The following is an 18,257-nucleotide window of genomic DNA, read 5'->3' as shown; positions in this document are numbered from 1 at the left end:
CCATCATCTGATTTTGTTAAGATGCCTAAAAAAGAGATTTGTATTCTAGACAAGAGGACAGAAATTCAAATTTTATTTTCAGTGTTAAGATGTCACATAAATTATCTCAAAATAGGTCTTCTTAGCAGTTAGTTTTTGTGGTATTAAAACCAGTGGAGAAAACTTCCCTATTATAATGTGGTTAAACCACTTAACAATGTTTTTCATGCCAGAGCTATAGACTCTAAACTCATTTAAAAGATGACTCTGGGAAATCCAAGTGTTTCAGTCTGTAGAAGATAAAAGGTAAGTTTAGAATTCTAGATTGGAAGATAGAGAGGCTGTTTTTTAATCTTGAATCCCCTTGGGATGGGAAAATATAGGAAGCAATAGCAGAGTATAAAGTTGAGGTTGGCAGAGGAGAGAAAGATTGTATGTAACTGAACTGTTTTGTTCCTATTTTTAAGTAAATAATTACTGAAATAATTAGTACAATGTCATATACCATTGTGTATTTTGTGTAGACTAAGCTGTGGAAAAGGAATGACTTTTTAATTCAGCTTTCCTTTTTTTTTTATTGTTAGTTTTACCACGTTTTGGTATTTACTTACGGCATATGTTATGAAAGCTGGTTTTAAAATTACTTTCAAGTATATTTGTAAATTTAGCACTTTTGCTCTAAAAACAGGAATGAAAAAATAGTCGGCACTTATTGTCCTCAGATGAAATTTGTACATTGCAAATTTCATGTATAAAATATACAGGCTTAAAGGATTATTTGTGTTCTTTGGGAATTGAAATTGTCAGCAGCATGTTAACTGGCAATAATACCTCAGTACTCTTTTTGCTTCTTAGGGACTGAGTGAGTATCTGTTCCCTGAGGTAACCTGAGAAAATCAGTTACATATAGCACTGTTAATTTTTCAACTGAGCCAGGAATTCTGTCTCACTGACTTTTTCTGTTTAGCGTGCAGTGCTTTGATCTAACAAATCTAAAGTCTAAACATATTTGAAAAATGTTTATAAGACTTGAACATTAAAAGTTTTGATTAATAGCCAAAGTCAATGTATTAAGGTAAAGCACCTATGTTGTATGCCTCTTCATTATCAAAGAGGATAGTGTATCATCATGTGGATATAAATGAACAGTGTACAGTGATTCAGTGCTTACTCTCTATCCATAGTTTCCACCCCTCAAACAGCATCTCAGACAGGATAACTAACAGGTTATGTGCTTTTCCAGGTAATATGTTTTAGATCAGTGGTCCCCAACCTTTTTGGCACCAGGGACTGGTTTCATGGAGGACAATTTTTCCACTGACTGGGATTGGAGGGGGATGCTTTTGGGATGATTCAGGTGTTTTACATTTATTGTGCACTTTATTTCTATTATTATTACATCAGCTCCACTTGAGATCATCAGGCGTTAGATCCTGCAGGTTGGAAACCCCTGTTTTAGATAATTAGCCGCCTTGGGATGCTATATGTTTTATAGTATATCATAAGTTTCATTTTCTTCATAAGGAGGTTATAATTATATGTATAGATTACCTGTTAAATTATGTCTGTCTGAGAATAGTAGAATTCCACTTTTTAGAAGGAGGAGAGTAGGGAAGTCTTCAAAAATATGTTTTCAACTTTGGCAGATGACTTATCTTAGAATCAAAGAGTTGAAGGACCTTTCCTGATAAAGGAGGGAAGATCCATATCTTAACCAACCCAGGCATTTTAAGCGCTTTGATAACTCCTTGGCAACATATTTCAGTATAATTTTTGACCCAGGTATTGAATCATGAGCTAAATTTTTGATTTTCAAAAATTTTATTTAACTTTAGAAGCTCTTCAAACAAAATCTTATATACAAGCCCAGTATATATTAGGTCAAAATATCTGGTTCAGGTCAGGGTAGAATTTGGGCCTCCCTCCCCCTCTACTCCCCTTCCCACCCCACTAGTAAATGGAATGTACATAAAAGGTCTTTTTAAGAAATTTATGTAGTTGATTATGTTTACTTTCTATATTGGATTGGCAGACTTTATGTGAAAGGCCGCATAAGTAATTTAGGCTTTGCAGGCCATGTGTTTTCTGTTGCAGTTGCTCAGCTCTGCTCTTGTAGCACCAGAGCAGCTATAGACATTATATAAGTGAATAAACATGGTTTTGTTCCAATAAAACTTAATTTATGGGTACTAAAATATGAAGTTCATATAATTTTCATGTGTCACAATATCTTGCTCAGGATGTGATTTTTTAGCTTACTTACAGGAGTAAAGTATTAAAAAAAATAGAGGCCCAGTTTCAGGGCTTACTTTCCTGTACTTGGTTTTACATTTAAGTACCAAAATACCCAAACATGTTTTGTTAGTCTTCATTAACACTCCCATTTGTGTTTGTAATCATCTTATTTAAAAATAGCAAGATTGAAAATATCCTTTCAGGGCTGTTTGAAGAATATCTGACATTAGTTGGCTTTATTTAAAGAAGAAGGGGCACAGTTTGCTGGTTAAGGTGGGATGGGTGGTAAAGGATGGGACATTCTTAAGATTCAGGTTGTTGCTTGACTGCAGGAAGAATTCAGACCAAAGAGATCTGTGAGCTTTCCAGTTACCAAAGAGAAACATGTGAAGGCTGTAGGAAACAATGTTTTTCTTTGGAAAACACTTGGCAGCAAAAAAGATTGAACTTCTAATTGTCATCTGTTAGGTTGGGGCAAATGTAATTGTGGTTTTGAACTGAATTTTAAATCATTATAACTAGGTTCAAACACATCTTTATTAATCAAAGTAGAAGCTGTTATAATCAACCATTTTTGCCAATGACAGATAAGTTTGTTTATTTCTGTAGCATAAAAATCCATGCTTCTGGCAACCATTTTTGCCAGTGACTGACAAGTTTGTTCATTCCTGTAGCATAAAAATCCATGCTTCCGGATTCGATGAAGACTTGGAAAGCATTTTCTGCCTTCTACTGGTTACGGAAGCATTTTCCCTGCAAAAAGTTGTCGAGATGCTTGAAGAAGTGGTAGTTGATTGGCAGGAGGTCAGGAGAATGTGGCAAATACGGCAAAACTTTGTTGCCTGATTCATTCCACTTTTGAAGAGTTGGTGGTGTGATGTGTAGTTGGGCCCTTTCTGTTGACCAATGCCAGCTGCAGGCATTGCAGTTTTTGGTGCATCCTATCAATTTGCTGGACATACTTCTCAGATGTAACGGTTTTGCTGGGATTCAGAAAGCTGCAGTGGATCAGATGTGCAGCAGGCTACCAAATAGTGACTGTGGCCCTTTTTTGGTCCAAGTTTGACTTGGGAAGTGCTTTGAAGCTATTTCTCAGTCCATCTACTGAACTGGTTGTCACCAGTTGTCATATAAAATCCACTGTTCGTCACAGTTCACAATTCCATTGAGAAATGGTTTGTTGTTGGATAAGAGATGATGACACTTGAAAATGCTTTTTTTGATTTGTGGTCAGCTTATGAGGCATCCACTTATCAAGCTTTTTCACCTTTCCAGTTTGCTTCAACTACCTAGTAATCATAGAATAGTCAACGTTGAGTTCTTCAGCAACTTCTCATGTAGTTTTAAGAGGATGAGCTTTGATGATCCTCTCAGTTGGTCATTGTCAACTTCTGATAGCCAGCCACGCACTCCTCATCTTCAAGGCTCTCGTTTCCTTTGCAAAACATCTTGACCACCTCTGTACTAATGTGTTCGTTAGCAGTTCTTGGGCCACATGTGTTGTTGATGTCATGAGTTGTCTCTGCTGCTTTACGACACATTTTGAATAAAAAAATTGCTCAAACTTGCCTTTTGCCTAATACCTTTTCCCTAGTCTAAAATAAATGTAAAATAGACAGCAAGTAGTAAGTCATTAGCAAAAACACAGTGAGAAATGTGCATTAATATGATGTATAACATAATCACATTTATTTATTTAAGAGTGTATTACAGTATCAGATGGCAGAGTTCAACAGTGCAAAACCACAATTATTTTTGCACCAACCAAATAAAATGCCATTGACCTTCTAGTGTACTAGAAGCTTAAAAGCCATAATTTTTCTCAGTGTTTTTAACTTTATCATTGCAGTGAACGCATTGCAAAATTACTAAAACTAGATGATCATTTTCCATTATTAGTATGTCATCACATTAAGTAGTTTTTTAGGCTTTAACATCTTAAGTCTCAAAAAGTTATCTTGAATTTTGAATGTTCTTAAAAGAGTTTTTGAATAGCTTGCTTGGAAATGTGCATGTGTGCTAGTGATAGTCCAGACAGTGCTGCCCAATAGAAATATGTGGATCAGCAGTGAGCTACATATGTAATTTAACATTTTCTAGTAGCTATGTTAAAAAAATAAGCAAGTGAAGTTAATTTTAATAATAAATTTTATTTATTCTAATATACCAAAAATATTTTATCATATTATTATAAAAATTGAGATATTGCACATTGTTTTTTTCATACTAAGACTTTGAAATCCATTTTGCATTTTACATTTAGAGTACATGTCAGTTTAGGTTCTCCATATTTCAGAAGGTCAACAAACAGCTACATATGGCTAGTAAATGCTGTATTGGACAGTGCAACTCTAGAATGATAAGATTCTTGGCCTTCTGAAATGTTGATAAGTATTGACTCCAGAAAGCCTTTTTACCATACCTATATGGAATGGAAGGAAATAGAACATAAATACTGAAACTTCCCTGTGGTTCGCTGGGTAGGACTTCACCTTCCAGTGTAGGGGGTACAAGTTCATCCCTGGTTGGGGAGCAAAGATCCCACCCACATTCCTTGTGGCTGAGAAACCAGAACAGAAACAATATTGTAACAAATTCAGTAAAGATTTTTAAAATGGTCCACATCAAAACGATAAAAAACAAACAAACAAACAGAGCTACTGTTGAGAAATGGGATCTAAATCCACTTGAGTCATTTATGTTTGGAATTAATATTAGTCTGGCATGCTGCAGTCCATGGGGTCACAGAGTCGGGCACAACTGAGCAACTGAACTGAACTGAATGTTAGTCTTCATATCCAAAAAATTACATCCTGGACTACTGGGATGAAAAATCAAACATAGTTTTTTAAAGAACTAATATTTTTCACCTTTTAGCTAAGTTGCTTTTTCTCTCTCGTTATTGAGTTTTCTGAGAATAAAGATTCCTGTATTGTCCTGTTACTTTTTGGAAGTTTTAGTCCTTGAATATAGATACATTTGGAGTTTTAAAAATTAAATTTTGGAATAGAGATTCTGTTGAAGAACATTTTCTTGACAAGCACCTGAAATTAAATCTGATGATCTTCTCTAAATATGTAGTGCTGTAACAGTGAAGGAACCCTCAGTCTACCCTTGAGTAGGTTTCTCGTCATTTTGAACCTGGGACAACCATTTCTGTAGTTGAGTCAAGAATATACAGTTGAGTTTCTTATGCAGGGGACACTCAGTCGTAAATTTGAGTATGGTTATATTATGTCTCTAGTAAATACCTCTACTTCTTTACTTTAAAACATTCTTCAGGAATTCTCTGTGTGTACAGTTTTGCTTTTCCTGGGAAGAGAAAAAATGTGTTGTGGCAACACCTTGACTCAGACGTTCATATGCCTTCATGTCTTAATTTGCTAGCGAGGCCTTAATTTAGTTTATAGAAAAGGAACTTGTAACTTGACTGTAGATTTGAAAGAAAGATTCATAACCAAAGGCCTGTCTTCTGTTAACTGATTTGGTAGTGGTACTGTTTGAGGTTTGTTTATTGTATTTGATACAGTGTTTCCTAGTAAGGAACTGTAATTAATTGAACTCACCTCATGCGAAGAGTTGACTCATTGGAAAAGACTCTGATGCTGGGAGGGATTGGGGACAGGAGGAGAAGGGGACGACAGAGGATGAGATGGCTGGATGGCATCACCGACTCAATGGATGTGAGTTTGAGTGAACTCCGGGCGTTGGTGATGGACAGGGAGGCCTGGCGTGCTGCGATTCATGGGGTCAGAAAGAGTCGGACATGACTGAGCGACTGAACTGAACTGAATAAGGAAAGAAAAGTGTTGAAATACTGGAAATTGAAAGAAAGCCCCACATAAAATTATAGATTATCTAGACCAGTGCTTCACTAACTGTAATATACATACGAACTCCTTGGGGATCTTATTAAAATGTAGGTTCTGATTCAGTAGGTCTGGGTGTGCTTGCTTTTCTGAGACACTTCTAGGCTCTGCCTTTGTTGCTGTTCCGTAGACCACCTTTCAGATAGTAAGGATGTAGACCAGCAATCCTAACCTTTTTGGTACCAGGGACTGACTTCATGGAAGACAATTTTTCCATGGACTGGGGATTACGGGGATGGATTGGGGATGATGGAAGTGCATTACATTTATTGTGTACTTTATTTCTAATCTAATGCTGCTGCTGATCTGACAGGAGGTACTGGTTTGTGGCCTGGAGGTTGGGGATCCCTGATGTAGACCTTTATTTTGTGAAAGAGGAAACAGAAGCCAAGGGAGAATTACTGACTGGTCTGTTTTCAAGATTGATTAGTGATAGTTAAGACTGTATATCCTGAGTCTCTTAATTTGAAGACTGGTATTAACATACCGTGTTTGAAGTGTTCAGCTGTTGAATTTTCAAAGTGCTCAGTAATGATAATTTAAGTTAAAATATTATTAAATGGAGGAATAGGAAATTATAAACCTATTCAAATTTATTTTATATCCTTTATATTTTACAGGGAGTATGTCCTTTTTTTTTCCTCCTTATTTGTTCAAAGTTGTATTGCTGGCCAGAATAGATATTATGGGAACTAGATGATGTATGAAATTGTATATTTTCCCCCCACTGCAGCCAGATATGAACAGTTTGGTTCTTGGTTAAGGTGACAGCAAAATAATTCAGTGGTATCTCTTCTAGCACTTAGTTGTGAAAAATTACTGTTAAAAAAAAAAACAGCTTTATCCTGGGTGTTTTGATGTCCTGACATAGGGATATGGGCTCAATATTTTCCCTAGTTCTTTTCTCATCATTTCTAGTGATCATCTTTGAAGAAATCTGAGATATCTTGTTTCTAATAAGATTTTTAGTAGTGTAATCTCAGAACTCTGGCTTCCTTTCCCAGAAGAGTTAAGCAGCGATAAAAAGGCCATTTAGAAGTAATGGGTTGACGGGAGGGCCCCTTGGGTAGTGTTTGGAAAGAGGAGTCTTAGATACTCAGCAGGGAACTGTGCACATGAAAAGGCCTGAGCTTCACTTTGTCTGCGTAGCCTTGAAATAGGCTTATTCTCCTGTTTAGATTTCCTGGGTATCAAATAAAAATTAATAGCAAATTGAGATGCTTGTGTCTATGACTATATACCAGTTGCAAGGGAATTTTTTTTTTTTTAACATCAGGGTAGTTAGAATAGACTTAAAAATTTTTTTCTCATTTAGTCAGAGGATTTTTCTCAGGATGGCTCAGAAAACCCGTCTCGACAGCAGAGTTATTATTAAAGGGACGTTAGTACATTGGAATAGTTTCTTGAGTTACAGTAGAAGATGAGTAGTAGTAGAAAATTAGGTATCACTATCTGAAAACTTTTTGATTATTTTTATGTCCGTATCAGCACATGAATCTTAGAGGATTACATGGTTCAGTTAAGAGAAACAAACTTTTAATGTATGAGTATTTAAAGAGTTCCTTGATAAGAGATTTTCTTATATAAAGCTATGCACGCAGGGGCATTGACTTCCTGGCAGTGGAAATTGCCACTTAAAGTGATTTCTTGTGGAGTATGTAGCATTCTGTCTCTGATGTAGTCTCCTGATTGGTGTGGAGGGCACTGAGTAGCTTGAATTTCAGCAGTTCTGTGATGAGATCTAGCATATGGCAATTTATACTTTCTGCTAGCTCATTTTGCTAGGTATCTGAATGATTCATATTTCTAAGACTGCTTTCATTCAGTCTCACTTTTGTGTGTATTTGTACCTCGCTTTTTCCCTCATCTCATAAAAGCCACTGTTTGATATCACAGTAGAACATAGTGCTTGAGCTTTTTCCTCTCCCATTCTGTCAAAATTTTAACTTTGCTTTATATTCTTCTAGTCCTTTTCTTTTTTCTCATATTTAACAAAAATATCCCCTTGGAAAGAATGTTTGCTCTAGTTTAGCATTCTTCCTGTTGTGTCTTCAGTTTAAGTTGATTTGAATAGTATCCCTTTGGCTTGGGGTTGGGAAGATTTTAAAGTAAGAGTATATTAGATATGTTCTGTAATGCTCTTGAAAAGGCACCCTTGTGGAAATAGATCCTTGGGAAAACATTTAGGTGAAAACAACATTTTGAAGTCTATGAAATGAAATTTACTGGAAAGTTAGAGGTGCTACTGTTTTCCTGGGCACTCTACTTGAGACAGTTAAGTGTAGATTGAGCCCAGGGCTCAGCACATTAGAGACTTAAGGAAGAAATCATTTCTTCAATTTTTCCTCTGCAGTGGTGGTGACCGCGGTGGCTTCAAAAATTTTGGTGGTAAGTGCTGAGTATCCCAAAATGTTTCAGTGGAAATGCTATATAAATCTAAAAGCCACCAATATCCCGCAGACGTAGTCTAAGCCCTTTCTTATTCTGTTGAGGCTGGTGTGTGTTGTGTGCTTTAAAAAGTTATATACATATTTATCTCAAAATATTAAAAAAAGACAAAGTTGATCTCAAATAGTCCAATGGGTTTCTACACAGTGAATTTGCATGAGAGTCTGTGGTGACCAATGAATGAGACCGTCACTGGATTTTGTCAATAACGTTTTTTAATAAAGGTAGCTGACATGGTGTTTTAAAATTACTAGGGTTTTCCAATCAGCCTTCACAATCAGAGCTTAACAAAAATGATGCTAGCATAACGCCAAAGTGGCTGGTGCCGTCTGGGACAAGCTTAAGGGAATATTGACATTCATCTTGATTTCTTAAACTTTTAATAAAACTTAATTTATATATTTACTTTGTAAATCTGTGATGGTTACTTACAAGGATTTTGAAAGTATTGACTTTTCATGCCTTGGTTATTATTACTGTTTTAAATGATTTCTGATGAGTTGCCTTAAATAGCTTTCTTTTTCTTTCTCTTTTCTTTTCCCTTAGGTCACAGGGATTATGGACCCAGACCAGATGCTGGTAAGGTTTATAATAGTTTGTGACTTTGCCATTAAGGAAATGTTAGTTTTCCATTTTTTCAAAGGAAGAATATGTGTGTTTGGAGGAGTTAGTACAGGAGAAAGATTTGATTTGATAGTATTGCCAGAACCAGGAAGCTTCCCTTTTAAAGATGTTCCAGCAAGAAAAATTTAAGGGATTTGGAAAGTTTGCTAAGGAAAGTCACTGTTTGGGAGCTTTCCCCTGCTCCCTCTTGCTTTTGTGAAGAAGTACTTGATTTTGTATTGCTCATTAACATTATTTATTTAATGACACTAAATCAGGTACAAGAAGATTTGTATCATTGGGGAATTAGAAGTAGAATAGCTGTGTTGAAGAAAAATGTTCGATGAATAGTCTGCTTAATGGGCCTAAGAAACCTGAAATCATATATGAGAAAATTGTCTTACTCTGTGCAGAGGTCACTAATTTCATGTGCCTTTTTATTTTCAAATGAGGTTCATGGCTACCTGGAGCCTTTTGAAAGTAATGATTTAGATATTAAAAATTTGAGTTAAAAATTTTTAATATATATTGAAATCAGAACTTTTGTTTTTATTAAGATGCTAAAGTACTCTATGTGGATGTCAATTTCTGAATTATCTCTTGATGGACTGAATTTTTGTACATCTTTCTTACTTTTTTGTACTAATCCAAAAGTATGTGAGTAAGGTAAGGTGTGTGTCAAGGTGCTCCTAATAATCTCATAAGTATTAACATATTCTGGTTAAGATACATAGACTACGTAAGAAGTCCACACTCTAGTATCATTTGTCTCTTATTTATACCCTCTGGTATATATAAAGCTTATTACAATGAATGGGAAATGAGCAATTCTGCTGGCTTGCTTGGAAGTCCAGAGTGTCAGATTTGGGGAATTTCTACCAGAGAGCCTTAAAAGTATTGATTAGCCAGAAAGAATTAAAGCCCTCCAAAGAAAGGAGTGCTACTTAATACTTTCTTCATCTCTTCCTGAGCTTGAGTCCTGTATCTGAATTTGAAGAGTAAGATTTATAAGATCTTCCTTAATTGGTCTGTGTATTTGGCAGCGTGTGGACTTGAGCCACTTTTCATGAAGTTTAGTTGCAAGAATTGACCTACCAAACAACTACTGTGACCACTTTGTATGTTTATCATAAGAGGTTTCCTGTATTGGACCCTCTTCCTTTTGGTCATAGAAATAGTTGAATATTGAGCAACAAATTACTGTTCTTTGTCACTAAACAGGATATAGTTAAACCTAAGCAGTATATAAAATTAATCATATATATATTTTTTCCTTTAGATTCAGAATCTGATAATTCAGATAACAACACAATCTTTGTACAAGGACTTGGGGAGGGTGTGTCTACAGATCAAGTGGGGGAGTTCTTTAAACAAATAGGAATCATCAAGGTGAGTAAGAAGTTGGCTTATGTTGAAAATATCATAATTATTAGCATATTCTGGTTAAGATGCATAGATTATGTAAGAAGTCCACACTCCAGTATCAGTTGTCTCTTAAAATTCCCTGATGCATGTGTTCACCCCTGGCTGTAGGCCTTTGCTGAATTGCTAAATACATAAAGATTTTATTCCTTGCTTGTGTTTACCTTTCTGCAGCCTTCCACAACTTTGGTTTTCAGTCTTAGTACTCTAAACATAGTCTCGGCCTACCTCCTAAAATTGTGAGAACCAAATGAAATTGTGTGAACATTTTTATATTCTGAAATACCAACATATGAAACCCAAGTTAATACTAACAACTTTTTATGTTGGTATTTAATGTCTGCTGTATATTTGCCCAATATAATAATGCTTTATTTCATAACTTTATTGTACTTAAGTGTCTTGTGCACTGTCTTTTTCATGCATATATTTTCATCTTCAACTAGAAAGCAGCATTTAGAGCCGTGTTAGTAGATTATAGCATTTGCCTGAAATCAGGGTGTTTTTGGTGTCTATGGAATTACTTGAATCACTCCCTCCCCCCTCCCTTCTTGGAGAGCAGACATTTCTTAAGAAATTAACACATAAAATATGTTAAAAAAAAATTCACATAGTTTCGAAAAGTAAAAATTCTTGTTTTCTACTCCCTTCTCAGCCAAATCCAGTCTGTATGCCTTAATGGTAATTTATTTGCTTGGTGAACATTCTTCCTGTTTTTCTTTTTTAGTTTTACAAGGTAAATGTTTATATGAAGCATAATTTTTATTTCTTTGTGGGTTTGAGGAGATTATATATGGATAAAACAGTATGACGTGTATCATTTTTATAGTTTGCTTTTCACTTAATGTATTTTAGAATTTTCCTTTTCAGAACCTACAGATAACTTCATTTTTATGTTGGTAGTATTTATAGTATGGATATGTGGATTCCTTTAAAAAATAAGGAATTTTAATTATCTGAGTGGTTCATCACTTTTTCTTAAAATACTAACACCAGCTTGTTCGTCCCTCAGACAAATAAAAAGACTGGAAAACCAATGATAAATCTATACACAGACAAGGACACAGGAAAGCCAAAAGGGGAGGCAACAGTATCGTTTGATGACCCTCCTTCAGCTAAGGCAGCCATTGACTGGTTTGATGGTATACCTCATTCATATACTTTCAGTGTGTGGTTTTGATAAATGTTTTCTGGTCTAGAAGTCAAAATATGTTCTGGTAGACAGTGATTATCTTGCTCTTTACTTTTTTAAATATCCTATTGAGAATACAGGCCAGAATTCTTGTATACCTTTAGAAGTGAGATGAACTGTTTCTTTGTCTAAAATATTTCCTAATGTCATCCTTTGTGCTTCAGGCCACCCTCATAGAAATGTAAAGGGTTGGCCTGGTTGACTATATTCTTTTAAAATTTAGGTTAATTTCCCTTCAAATGCAATGTTGATATGTAGTAGAAGACTAGTACAATAAGACTTTTTTCCCCTGAAAATAAGAAAATATTAAAAAGTAGAAGAAAGGAGTAAAGCTTCCATAGTCTACACAGAGAAAACTACTGGTGTTTCTTCCAGCTCTTTAAAATGTATTTTTAAAATAGTTTTATCATTCTACTCCAAAAGTAATTTTGTCTCATGCTTTTATTTCCTTGATGTCTTATAGTCATTTCCCCATGTTGTAAATTTATTGTTTTTGTTGTACCTTGTAATGGGGCTTCCCAGGTGGCACTAGTGGTGAAGAACCCACCTGCCAGTGCAGGAGAATAACACTGCGTGTTTACTGTAGTTTATGAGCTAGGCATAGTTCTAAGAACTGTATGTGCATTAACTCAGATCTTCATAGTAACTGTTACTTTTTTTTTTATTGCTTTTATTACCATCTTACAGATGATGAAACTCGGGCACAGAGAAGATAAGTTAATTTCCAGGACCACAGAAGAAGTGTAGAGTTAGGGCTCAAACTCAGGCAGTCGGGCTGCATTCTCTCTGAAGAAGTAAATTGCGCCTGATTGAGAGGCACATGTGGTTTCTTGCAGTTCCAAGATTATTGCACCTGTCTTCCAATGCATAGTTGCATTTTGATTTTTTGCTCTAAGCAGATCTTATCCCCTCGCCCTTGAAAGGCCAGGTCCATCCTCCCTCACTATGTGTTTGTTTAGTAGTTTCTGTGACTCATACAACTATTTAGCTTATAATATGTTAGAACACTTTCTCTGTCTTTCCCTCATAGGGCAAATGAGCCTCTTAACAGAAACTCCATAGTTCAGATCTTAATTACCAGGTCTTTGCAGAGCTTTTAAAATATTTATCCATGGTTTGTTTCCTATGTCAAAGAGCTTGCTATACCATTTGACAACTGTGGAAGGTTGCCAGTCATAGCAGTTAGAGTTTGCTGAGAGGGCTAAGGCTCCTAGATTTATAACTATTTTATGAATTCCTTGGGCACCTTTTTCTGATATGTCTGTTCTCTTGTTTAATATATAGAGTGAAAAGGCTAATTTTTGTCTCCAAGGCCCTGGGACAGCAGAATATGTATATATGTACATGTGTATAATCACAAATGCACACATTATTTTTTAAGATACTACTTCAGACGTGGTACCAACAGTATATAGTAAAAAATGAGCTTCCTTTCTAGCTTTTCACCTACTGAGAGTTAAGCAACAATAGGCAGTGTGTAAATAGGCATATGTGTGCATATGCACGCACGCACGTGCGCACACACGCATACACACTCATTCCCTTAAAAAAAGGAATGGTAGCATACTACGTTCATTGGCTTTCAGGTGAAAATGGCTAGACGTGAGCTTTTTTGCTCAGTAAGGAATGGCTGTCTCCCAGGGGCAGATCTGTCCTATGCAGTAGATTGTGTCATGTTCTAGGATAGTCACCTTGACTCTTGAGCGTTGCTGTGTGAATTTCTGTGAGAACATGTGAGGCATTTCTCTGAAATTAAACATTTCCGAGGCAGTTTTATATTTTGTTAAGAGGTGGAAATGTGGAGTAGCATTTCTTCAAAACTATTTTCATTTTTTTCCTTTAGGAAAAGAATTCCACGGCAATATCATTAAGGTGTCCTTTGCCACCAGAAGACCTGAATTCATGAGAGGAGGTGGAAGTGGAGGTGGGCGACGAGGTAAGATTCTTGTTCACAGGCTTGGGTATTACACAGAGGGTTTAGATTTTCTGTCTTAAAGTGAGATACAGAATAGAAGATTAGGTAAATAAAGTGTCATAACTAAGAAAGGATGGAAAAAGGTTCTAGAAATCCCTTTGGAAAGCTATATAATGCAGTTTGTTTCAGTTGGAAATTAGGAGGCAGTTGTTTAACTGATACCTAATTTGGTAGTTAATCTGGCCCAATGTGAGTTCCCTGATACAGTTAGTGCCAACTTGTTTATTTCTGTTGTGTTTTAATTTCTTAAATTTGGAATATGTCATCTCACCTAATCTTTATCACTGAGATTCTCAAACTGAGGAGGGTACTGTAGAAAGAAGTTTCTTAGTGCATTATTTGAACTATAATGTGCACCTTGGAGCTTCTTCCATATTTACTGCATTGACTGAATAAGTAAAGCCCCAAATCAAAGAATCATGGAGTTCTTCCATAAGAGGTTAATCTGGGGGGAGCTGCCCAGTTATTGATGAACACTTAGTTCTTTCACCTGATGCTTTTCCTCTGCTTTGTTAATATCTGCTACTGATTCTTCCCTCCTCCTTACTTATCCCAGGCCGTGGAGGATATAGAGGTCGTGGAGGCTTTCAGGGGAGAGGTGGAGACCCCAAAAGTGGGGACTGGGTTTGCCCTAATCCGTAAGTATCCTATTTACTTTGGTGGATGTAGGGGTTGGGATTGGATTTGCAAGGTGCAGGAGGGGGTTCTGAATCCATTGGAAACTGTTGAGCATTTTATTTTCTTTCTTTCTTAGGTCATGTGGAAATATGAACTTTGCTCGAAGGAATTCTTGTAATCAGTGCAATGAGCCCAGACCAGAGGACTCTCGTCCCTCAGGAGGAGGTGGGTCAGCCTTAACGGCATCTGCTTCTGATCTTCTGGCTAGCATTAAGGAGGCTTTCCATGATTCTGCTGGCCTTATTGGTTTTCATTTCTACCTGCAGATTTCCGGGGAAGAGGCTACGGTGGAGAGAGGGGCTACAGAGGCCGTGGGGGCAGAGGTGGAGACCGAGGCGGCTACGGTGCAGACAGAAGTGGGGGTGGCTATGGTGGAGACAGAAGTGGCAGTGGTGGCTACGGAGGAGACAGAAGTGGGGGTGGCTATGGTGGAGACAGAAGTGGGGGTGGCTATGGTGGGGACCGGGGAGGTGGCTATGGTGGGGACCGTGGTGGGGGCTATGGAGGAGACCGAGGAGGCAACTATGGAGGAGACCGAAGTGGCGGCTATGGTGGGGACCGTGGTGGGGGCTATGGAGGAGACCGTGGTGGCGGCTATGGAGGAGACCGAAGTGGCGGCTATGGCGGAGACCGAAGTGGCGGCTATGGCGGAGACCGAGGAGGCTATGGCGGAGACCGAGGAGGTTATGGCGGAGACCGAGGAGGCTATGGCGGAGACCGAGGAGGCTATGGTGGAGACCGAAGTGGGGGGGGTTATGGAGGAGACCGTGGTAGTAGCGGAGGCTATGGTGGGGACCGAGGTGGCGGCTACGGAGGAGACAGGAGTGGTGGCGGCTACGGAGGAGACCGAGGTGGAGGCTACGGAGGAGACCGAGGTGGCTATGGAGGCAAAATGGGAGGAAGGTGAGTATTAGAATGTATTCGCTAATGTTTCCACCTCACTGCTCCTAGATTTTAGAGTCTAAGCCCCTTTCAATCACATTTTCTTCTTGTCCAGTTTTTTGTGACTTGAATTTCCCATTGTCAACTCTTTCAGCTAGGATGGAGAAGATCCACTTATTTCCCTGCTTAGTAATTTCCAAAATTTATTTTGTTTTGGAAATTCTTGTGATGTTTATATTTGAATAATGTATGATAGGTGTATGCATTCTTATAGCTAAAGATAATAGAGATTGAGAGATGATTTGAAACTGTGTAAGTCAGGGATTCTTAATCTAAGTGAGGGGCAAGCATACCTTTTATGCTTTTTCAGTCACATGTGCTACCTTGCAGCTGTTTCTTTGGAGATGGTTACACCTTTTCCAGGTTAAAAATCACTGGTGGTATTGATGGGAGTGTGTGATGCACGCGAAAGGTGTAGAGGCAGAAAGAGTTGAGTAACCAGTGATGCAAAATAACTTCAAAGCTGTACTAAGCTTCTCCTGTCATAAACAGTGTAGGGCAGCCAGAATTAGTATAGCATAGAGTTTGGAACACAGAGTTTAGAGACAGATCATCTTCTTTGAAATCCTGGCCCCGCCACTTATTATTAGCTGTGTGACTTAAAGCAAGTTACTTAACTCTTTGGAGCATCATATTCTCATCTGTAAAATAGGGCTAATGGTATGTAGCCCTGTTTTGTGGAGTTGTATTAGATTATATTACTGCTGGCCATGGTAATCACTGAATAATTGTTACCTACTAGTAATGATCATCTACTGAATACTTCTTAGTGTGTGGCAAATTGTGTGAAACTGTCTTTGTATACTGGAGTTCCAGTCCCTCTGTCAACCCAAGAGGTAGATGTACTTTCCATTTTATGGAATAAGAAATGTTAGGTAACTTTTCCAAGATCACATAGTAAGTGGCAGATCCAGAATTCTTATATGAAGGTGTTTCCTTGCTTATTCCAGTAATCTATTCCCTTTAGAATGCTGGAATGGCAAGGTCTCCAACCTGAAATACCACAGTGGTTTAGAGTCTTTATTCTAGATGAAAAATTTTTAAGAGAATTAGTCACAGCAAAGCTTCTAGGAACTTTGTATGTCTTAAAGCTGATAAATTAGACATTTAGTAAGCACCTTCTAGAAGTAGAAAAATACACTAGGCATGTTGTCATCCTTATAGAAATTTGTCAAGCAGATGCTAGTCACCAGCATCCTGAAGAAGTGTCTTATGCTCCCTCTTGGTAGAAAATTAGAATTTAGTCTGGCTCTTTATTTTTCATTCCTAGAAACGACTACAGAAATGATCAGCGCAACCGACCATACTGATGACTGTTTTGAATGTTCCTTTGTCTCTGACAAGATCCATAGAGAAATTGCCAGAGTTTTGCCTGCTGCTTTCCTCGTGGCCTCTTCTTGGGTAGTGAAATTAAATGACATTTGAATTTTTATTTGGGTGGGAGGGTGGGGACAGTTTTTCTTTTAGAAATGTCAGTTGAAATATCCCCCTTTAGTTTCCAGCCTTCTCCTTCTCAACTCTTGAAGCTAAGTGCGTTGTAAAATATTGCCAGAATGGAAAGTGTTTTGTAATACTGCAATAAAGAATGCTTGTTTTGTGGACTTTGGTACATTAGTGCATTGTTCTGTCACACTTAGGGTGCAGTTGCAGCAGACTTGAACCCTAAAGAATTAGGAAATGAATTCTACTTCATGAAATTAAAATGTTACTTCCAACAATATTTACTGATCTCCTACTCCGTTAAAAATAGTAGTTTTCCAAGCATGACTGTGTGTCTGAACCACCCGAGGAGGTTGTGAAAATTCCAAATTCCTAGACCTCATCCCAGGTCTGCTGGATTAGAAATTGGTGGGATGTCGGGAGGTAGAGCTGGGAATCTTATTTTAAGATCACCAGGTGATTTTGATATAGTTAGTGGACAGCTGAATATCATTTATTTAGGGGAGTGCTCTAGATGCTGGGAATATGGAGGTACAAGAGCTAGGTAGAAGAGTCAGGGTTTGACAAACCAGGGTTAAGATATCAATGCACATAGCATGTTATGTGACATTCTTTAAAATATTTTCCTACCCTTAGCAAGGATAAGGCACCGCATCAATGCTGGACATACTGCTTATCAAGCAAACAGATAGTATATAGTTTGATAAGTGCTACAGTAAGAATAAATGCAAGGTGCTTTGATGGCTGGTTGAAAGGATGCTTAACCCAGTCGGGTGGGGTTGGGAAGGCTTGATGAGTATTGAAAGAAGACTAGGAAATTGGTTAAAGAGGCTGGGCTGAGGAAATGATGTTCCCAGCAGAAAACTGACATGAATAAATCAAGAGTTAACAGTGAAGAACAGGCTATTCACTTGAAAACTGTGTGGTTGTGATTGGAAGAAGGAATTTAAGAATGGGCAAGCAAAAGTTAAGGTGGAGAGGTAAACCAGCTCTATGATAAGGTCCTTGCATTTCGTTTTCCCCTTACCTCCATATGGAGGCGCCATTAAAACATTCTAAGCAGGGGAGTGGCCTGATCTGAGTGGCATCAACGGAAAATTGTGGCTGCCTTGTAGAGAGGTTGGACTGGAGACAGTGGTACGCCAGGTGAGAGAGGATACTGGTCTGAGCTCAGTGACTGGACGAGGAGGAGATAATAGATTTGAGAAATGAAGGGGGGAAATTTGGCAAGATTTGGCTAGATGTCAGAAGTAGTGGGGGGAGAAGTCAGGTTTCTGGTCTGAGCAGTCGGGTAGATGTGCTGCTTATTAAAATGTTAAGAAAGGAAACGGGAGTAAGATGAAGGAATTGAATTCGGTTGTGGGTAAGTACAATTTTTGACACTTGTGAAACTTTCACATAGGGACATTCAATAGGCAACTGGGTGTGCAAGTTGCAACTCCATTTCAGTGGCTCAGTCGTGTCCGACTCTATG

At 37.7% G+C, this 18,257-nt stretch overlaps 1 protein-coding gene across 3 annotated transcripts in view; it reads left to right on the top strand.

Moving 5' to 3' along the window:
- Positions 1-16,944, top strand: part of TAF15 (TATA-box binding protein associated factor 15) — a 29,282-nt gene extending 12,338 nt beyond the window's left edge. For 2 of the 3 annotated variants that reach the window (XM_060394766.1, XM_060394767.1), the window contains 7 exons: positions 8,437-8,471; positions 9,078-9,110; positions 10,414-10,523; positions 11,569-11,698; positions 13,592-13,684; positions 14,280-14,361; positions 14,478-16,944. In XM_060394766.1, the coding sequence (XP_060250749.1) occupies positions 8,437-8,471; positions 9,078-9,110; positions 10,414-10,523; positions 11,569-11,698; positions 13,592-13,684; positions 14,280-14,361; positions 14,478-15,315 (1,321 nt within the window). In that variant the 3' untranslated portion in view covers positions 15,316-16,944. The remainder of the gene's footprint in view (positions 1-8,436; positions 8,472-9,077; positions 9,111-10,413; positions 10,524-11,568; positions 11,699-13,591; positions 13,685-14,279; positions 14,362-14,477) is intronic. The other variant, XM_004023682.6, reaches the window with a different exon arrangement.
- Positions 16,945-18,257: the final 1,313 nt, after the last annotated feature.

This window comes from Ovis aries, chromosome 11 (assembly GCF_016772045.2).
Source record: "Ovis aries strain OAR_USU_Benz2616 breed Rambouillet chromosome 11, ARS-UI_Ramb_v3.0, whole genome shotgun sequence".
In the NCBI taxonomy this organism is placed as follows: domain Eukaryota; kingdom Metazoa; phylum Chordata; class Mammalia; order Artiodactyla; family Bovidae; genus Ovis; species Ovis aries.
The sequence above is the reverse complement of the archived record's forward strand: the minus strand, read 5'-3'. Positions and strand labels throughout refer to the sequence as shown.